Source organism: Tribolium madens, unplaced genomic scaffold (assembly GCF_015345945.1).
Source record: "Tribolium madens isolate multiple individuals breed KSU strain unplaced genomic scaffold, Tmad_KSU_1.1 Scaffold_71;HRSCAF=194;Tcas5.2_LG6, whole genome shotgun sequence".
NCBI classification, from domain to species: Eukaryota; Metazoa; Arthropoda; class Insecta; order Coleoptera; family Tenebrionidae; genus Tribolium; species Tribolium madens.
The window spans coordinates 2,511,804-2,518,727 of record NW_025401041.1 but is presented as its reverse complement, the minus strand read 5'-3'; the positions used below and the strand labels follow the sequence as shown (position 1 = coordinate 2,518,727).

The window sequence follows — 6,924 nt, the reverse complement described above, 5'->3', positions numbered from 1 at the left end:
TTGTTTTTGTGTAATAATTTTTTAAAAAGTGCATGTTTTCGTCAAAAAAAAACGTCTTATTTCTAAAAATAAGCGAAATCGACTAATAAAAGTTTAGCTTAAAAACATTGCTTTAAAAGGCTACATCCAAAAATGCCAAGAAACACGGCGGTGTTTTATTTAAAAAAACACAAGTTTGTATCTTAGTTTTGGGACATGCTGTATGGTTGAAAATAATTTTAGGTGATACACTAGATTAGTATCTATCAATGTCCTATAATTTTTTTTTGAAATTTTACCATTTAGAGGTCACTAATCAACTCGCTGTGTTTGGGTTTTTGTTTTGAAGTGATGAAATTGGTCATTTGTTGAGTCAATTTTCTGTTTTTACCCCAATATAGGAAAGGGCCCGCGCCGCCGCCTTGGGCTACCCCGACCCCACCAACCCCAATTTCGAGGCTACGTCCGAGATGTACCACAAAACCCTCACTGAATGTCTGCGACGAATCAAAGCATTCAAAGATTTAGGAGAAGAAAAGAAGATCGCCATTATGGTGGCATCGCACAACGAAGATACTGTACGTTTTGCCATTGAAAAAATGAAAGAATTCGGAATTGAACCTGAAGATAAAGTGATCTGTTTCGGTCAATTACTGGCCATGTGTGATTATATCACGTTTCCTTTAGGTGAATTGGTGCAGTCGGTAGGAAAGTCGCCATTTTAAAATTTTATTTTTCAAGGTCAATCCGGGTATTCTGCTTACAAGTACATACCATATGGTCCCGTAAACGAAGTTTTGCCCTATTTGTCGCGGAGAGCCCACGAGAATAAGGGCGTTTTGCAGAAAATTAAGAAGGAGAAGAGGCTTCTTGGAAGTGAGATTATGAGGCGTGCGGTGACTGGGCAGTGGTGGTATACACCAAAGGGAGACTACACCCCGGTTTAAATGTAAGTCAGGGTTGCCAAGTTTGCCTGAAAAAAATGTTTTGGGGATTCGTTGTAGGAGATACGAATTGGAGTACTTTTTTATCGAGCCTCCCAGGGGTCTGAGTTAGATAAGTAGTTGCAAAAAAATTCAAAAGACAGTCCACCGGATAAAAAGTCGCTTCTGTGTGGAAGAATTTCGTCCATAGGTATAAGCAAAAGTCTGATTTTATTAAGGACAATAGTTTAAGAGTAACAAGCTCGATGAGGGCGAAAGTTTCACACAGATCCGGAGTTTTTTAGCGCTTAGTAATTAATAAATTTAGTTAGATTTATGAAATTATGTACAGATGTTCAGTGTGTTTTAAAAAATAAAATTAACCAAAAAAATACCGGGTGTTTGTCGGCGTGCTTGTGATTAAAATCGTTTCAAAAATTTTATTTGGAAGGAGGCGTCGAGTGGAAGGAAGATAAATGACGGTGAATCTTAGTAATTTATTAGTTTGTTGAAAAATTTGTATCATTTTTATAGCCTGTGATGATAGTTTTTCTTGTTTTCAATGTCCTAAATCTGCCTTTGAGTATTTTTTAAATTGTTTAGTTTGGTGTGATTGAATAAATTTAATTGAAGTAAGAAGGTTGTCTGTTATTTTTCTTTGTAAATGTTTGTTGTAGGTCTAAGGAACGAGTCAATTCTGTGTCCTTATTAAACGTAATGTTCTGACAATAAGTACAAGATTAATAAAAGTTATAAGTGTTTATCACGTTTTTTCATCAATCCTAATTAAAACAATCTTTAAATGCGACCATATCAGTGCAGTTGGATATTGTGCCGACATTTTGCACACAATCGGGCATCGGCCATTTGCTTTTGTCCAAAACGCCATCTTTGAGAAGCCCATCATCTTCCATAGCACACTTGAAAAGACACAATATCTTCTCGGGCGGAACTTCGGGCTTGTCTTGTAACACTTGGGCCCATTCATCTTCACCGATGCTCAGTTTTTTCATACAGTTTTGCAAACTTGACGGATTGAACATCTCCAAAACCTCACCCTAGAAACACAAATTACCCACAACGAGACTTGAAAACAAACCGTTACCTGCACTAGGAGGAAAAGACACAAGAATGACACGAAACGCAACATTTTTATGACTAAATCGGCAATTTTGTCGCCTATTTATATCACGTAATGTGAAAAAAAAACACGGAAGTTTACTTTAATTTCAGTATTTAATTAAACGGAAACGTGTTATTATAATGGTGAAAAATAATTAATTTGATTTTTGTGATGATTTGAGTGGCGCAAGGGGAAGTACGGAAATGTATGACAGGTGGCCACCCGTCACACCTGTTTAACTTTGAGAAAAAAAATCATTCAAGGCTTTTTACTTAATAAAATAAAGACAATATTAGTTTAATGTTGTAATCTATAATCAAACAATGAAAAAAATGGGAGTGTTTAAGGGATCCTCGAGATTATAGGACCAAATGCGCAAGTATTTAAAACCATTAAACCACCCATTAAAAAGTTAAGCGAGAAATGCGTGAGAATAAACAAAATTTGAAGTGCCCCTATTTGGGGCGATTTGGTAAAGGATTAAGTCCGAAAAAGCACCACCTTTGGTTATTTTCCCCAGATCCCACAGAAATATCCAATTGTAGAGAGCCGGTTTGAGAAAGAGATTTTTTTGGTTGTTTTCTACCAAAATAAGGCGATTTGTAATGTTTCCACTTTGTTACTACAAAAAATATTGAAAATTGTTTTGAAAATCCAAATAAAAGAAAATCTTAGCTTTTATTGTTCCTTTAACCGGCTCTTAGCAATTTGATATTTCTATGGGATCTAGTGGAAATAACTAAAGGTTGGCAACGTTATTGCAAATGCCCATTATATCCAATACGCAAATAAGCTTAAGGTTTCTTGGTGTTTGACATTTGTCGTTCGGTGGTGCCCCCTACTCCGTCACTTTTGTTGTGTTATTGATTAATTTGAGTAAATCAAAAATATCCGATTTTTTCGGAAAACGAGTAAAAGTGGGACCTCCAGCTCTACGTTCCAGGTACAAAAAGTCAAGTTTCATTGATAACCTCCCAAATCAGCCTTCGGATCGTCACTTTAACCCAAAACTTACCTCCCCCAAAATCAGCCCTTTTTTCCCTGATTCCGGGGCGAACTCCACTCATTTCCAGTGAAAAATGTCCCAAAAAGCCATCGCCGACCAAGAAATCACCATCAAAGACTCCCTCTTCGAGTTCGTCAAGACACACATAACTAACGCCGACTTGTCTCTCATCGACGATATCGTCCTGTCTTATGTTGTTGCAATCCTTGAGGACGTCAGCTCGGACCCTGTCTTCAGCGTCGAAGGTGAATTCCCAATTTTTATTATTTTTTTTTAATCCGAAAAGTGCAGATTTCTGCGAAATGATGTCGGCGTACTTCCCCGAATTTGAATCGATCAATCACGCGACTGTCTGTCAGTGGATATTCGAGTTGGCGGCGAAATTGAGGGTGGAGGAACCGGAAGAGAAGTCCGTGATTGAGATTTCCCTACCGGAAATCGTTCCCAAGACGAAACCGAGACAGTTGGACAACAGAGACAGCTTTGATTTGCCCAAAAGAGTACACAGGCTGTCGGAAATGAGCGATGGGGGCTCCACGGATAGCTCCTGCTGCGATTTCTTGGACGAAATCGACGTCTTGCAGGAGATGTTCCCCCACGTTTGCTCCATTGAGGTTTGTTAGTCAGTTTTATTAAACAAAAACCAAAATTTCCATAATATAACGATTTAAAAACAAAAACGAACTAAAACAAAAATTCGAACAAATATAATCCAAATAAAAAAACTTAAAATCGCTGGTAAACAGTCTAAACTAAAATAAAATGAAATTAAAATAGGTACAGGTGGTTTTTAAAAAACGTCAGGCACGATATTATTTATGGGCTGATTTCAAAAATTAAAAAAATAAATTAAATGGCATTTATTATGTTTCACATAATTTTACGAGATCTGCACCTATAAGATGCAATTAATATTACATATTCTAATACGAACTCGACAAATTTTGAAAAATTGGATTTTTTTTTTAGTTTGTTCACCCTTTAAAAAATTACAACATTTTAAGTTAGTTAGTGATTAAAATAGATAAAGTAGAATCATATTCATGGGCCGTCTCTTGATAGAACAAATAATAATTGTTTCTGAAAAACTGCAGTTTATGACTATTAATGAAACAGTGATTAGTTTGGCAACTACTGTCATGGGTTTCCAAAAGTTAAATAATTAAATTTGTATTTTTTGTATCTAGCATTTTGTGACTTTTGTATATTTGGGTGCCTACATTAGGCGCAAGAATCATAAAGTTGTACTTATTACATATTTATTATACATTTCTTATTTATTTATTTATTTATTTATTATGTAGTATAAGCTCACAATATTAGAATTTTTCTAAATGTTTTAATGCTAATTTCATAATTGAAGTTAAAGAAGTATTAAATTAAATGTTTTTTAGAATGTGTTGATTACTATGGGCCTTGTTGACAAAAATTTCACATTCTAAACCAACATTATCTTTAAAATCCCTTTAATTCGATTATGAAACTGGCCCTTAGTATATTTTGGACTCCATTTAACTTTCTAACATTATATTGGAATTTTTTTCTTCATCATTTTGAACGATGAGTTTTCTTGGTATAGACATGTGCAATATCCTTCACTTTTACTAGAAATTATTGTTTAAAAAAATATCATTGTAAAAAATGGAAGCTAATAAAATCTGGTTACATGGTGTTAAATAAATCCCATTATTCTAATTCAAAAAACAACAAATGAAAGAAAATATTGACAATATTTTTTCAAATTGTTAATAAGAAATTACGTGTAACAAATTAGAAAAACATCAAATATAGTGTCATTAATTAATTTACTTATTTTGTTTACTTTAAATACCATTTGTAAAGATTAGTAAATTAAGAAGTTTGTTAAAAGGTTAATAACTTAAAAAATTTAAATAGAACACCCTATTTTTTATTTTTGCATCTAATAGATTGATAAATTATCAATCTAAAAAAATAACTTTTAATGTCTAGAATTGATAAATAAAAAGATATTTAACATTTAATATTCATTGTAGCAACAAAGCCTATCAATATTTGAGCATTGTTGATACTATGGCAACCACTTATCCGTTGATTTATCCGGAGATTGTAAAAGTCGTTATAAATACTGAAATTTGAATTATTTTATTGCAAAAATAAAGAATAATGGATTTAGTTTAACACAAATGTGATTATTAAGTGATATTTCTTCCATCTCTTATTGTGCAACTGTGCACTTTTTGGCTACTGAAACAATAGTAATTATTTTTTTTAATGTTTAACGGTAAATATCTTTTTAGTTATTGATTATAAACTTCTAAAAGTAAATAATTTTAAAAATATAATTTAATAATCTTTTAAATGCAAAAACAACAAATAGGGTGTTCCATTAAAAATTTTTAAGTTATTGAACTTTTAACAAACGACTTCATTTTTTTATCTTTGCAAATCCAACACACTGAAAAAATGTTACAACCTTATAGCTTGTACCTTCTTCTTTGCGGTAGTAAAAAAAATATTTCTAGATGTCTTAGTTTTTGTGTAATAAATTTTTAAAAAGTGCATGTTTTCGTCAAAAAAACTAACTTGTTTTTAAAACTAAGCAAAATCGACCAATAAAAGTTTAGTTTAAAAACATTGTCATAAAACGCTAAGAAACATCTGGTGTTTCTTTTAAAAAAACACTTATTTTTGAGACATGCTGTATGGTTGAAAATAATTTTAGGTGATGCACTAGATTAGTATCTATCAATGTCCTATACATTTTTTTAATTTTTACCATTTCAAGGTCACTAATGGACTTTTTCAACTAGCTGGGACACCATGTAGAATCAGCGTAGAAAAGATTGTCCTCCTAATAAACCGCCCGAACCCTTAGAGGCTGAACTCATAAACCACAACAATAAATTTTTATTCACAATCACTAATGTAATATGCCGATTACTAACCTTTTAAAGGATAGGAAACACATCACTAAATCTCATGAGGAGTAATAATAATGCTTCTCTTGGGCGGTAATATGCACGATAGCCAACCTTAAAATTACAAAAATACCGGAAATTTTTTCTTTCAAATTGTCAAGTTCCGCATAATATTTCACTAAATTAGTATTCAATTGCTTTTGTAGCAGTTTCTCTTAATTCTAGGGGAGTACATTGCTCCATTTCGACGACTTTAAATCGATTTACACATTATTTCAATATTTTCTTTGACATTTCTGAAATGTCAAAAATCAAACGTCATTTGGATGGCCTACCACGTTTGGACCTTAACTTTGTTAGAATTTTATTTTACCCAAATTTTTGACTGAAAATAATGTGATTGTGAATAAAATAGCATACAAACCTCGGTGGTAATGGCATTACCCCTTGTGCTTTATCCAATCTCGAGGCTGGCGTCTCTCGATCGTATACATAAGCACTCGGGGTAATGCCATATTTACCACCTCGCTTCTAATGTACTATTTCCATTGCAAACGTCATTTCAAATTTAACAGTTTGAAGTGAAGCTTAGTTACCGATTTTACTTTCAATTGAGTAGATAAATTAAAAAATATTTTGAAAAATTCACTACTTTATACCGCAATTAAAAGTTAAATTAAAAAATAATTTTAATGAATGTTTGATGTTATTTATTTACTAAGATAACAAGTAAATGCCGTTTTAAATGGTATAATAAAATAAACAATATTATTATTAGTAATATCTAATAAAAACCATTTATTGTTAGACATTAAAATGACCAAATGTAACCAGAGGCAATTTAACATAACTCTTTAATTTATTGATAGTTTAATTCTTTTTAATAAAGTTGCATTTGACAAATTAAACAATTTCATATCATTTTTATTCAATCCAAACAAATTTTGACAACAAACACATCGATTTTCTAAATATTTTACAATTTAATTTTGC

General features: G+C 32.3%; 4 protein-coding genes across 4 annotated transcripts in view; 2 read left to right on the top strand and 2 right to left on the bottom strand.

The window, feature by feature from the left end:
• The window catches only part of LOC123008453 (proline dehydrogenase 1, mitochondrial-like), a 22,495-nt gene that overhangs the window by 1,763 nt on the left and 13,808 nt on the right, over window positions 1–6,924 (bottom strand).
• On the top strand, window positions 362–1,663 carry LOC123008455 (proline dehydrogenase 1, mitochondrial-like). Its single transcript, XM_044404250.1, has 3 exons — window positions 362–666; window positions 721–928; window positions 984–1,663. Exons 1-2 carry the CDS (start codon window positions 450–452, stop codon window positions 924–926), a joined length of 423 nt encoding a protein of 140 aa, XP_044260185.1. The 5' UTR covers window positions 362–449; the 3' UTR covers window positions 927–928; window positions 984–1,663.
• LOC123008456 lies at window positions 1,386–2,328 on the bottom strand. Its single transcript, XM_044404251.1, has 2 exons — window positions 2,008–2,328; window positions 1,386–1,960 (listed from the first exon to the last, which is right to left on the bottom strand). The coding sequence occupies exons 1-2, from the start codon at window positions 2,050–2,052 to the stop codon at window positions 1,685–1,687; spliced, it is 321 nt and encodes a 106-aa protein (XP_044260186.1). The 5' UTR covers window positions 2,053–2,328; the 3' UTR covers window positions 1,386–1,684.
• On the top strand, window positions 2,841–4,071 carry LOC123008454 (CUE domain-containing protein 2-like). The gene is made up of 3 exons (XM_044404249.1): window positions 2,841–2,968; window positions 3,009–3,276; window positions 3,323–4,071. Exons 2-3 carry the CDS (start codon window positions 3,105–3,107, stop codon window positions 3,652–3,654), a joined length of 504 nt encoding a protein of 167 aa, XP_044260184.1. The 5' UTR covers window positions 2,841–2,968; window positions 3,009–3,104; the 3' UTR covers window positions 3,655–4,071.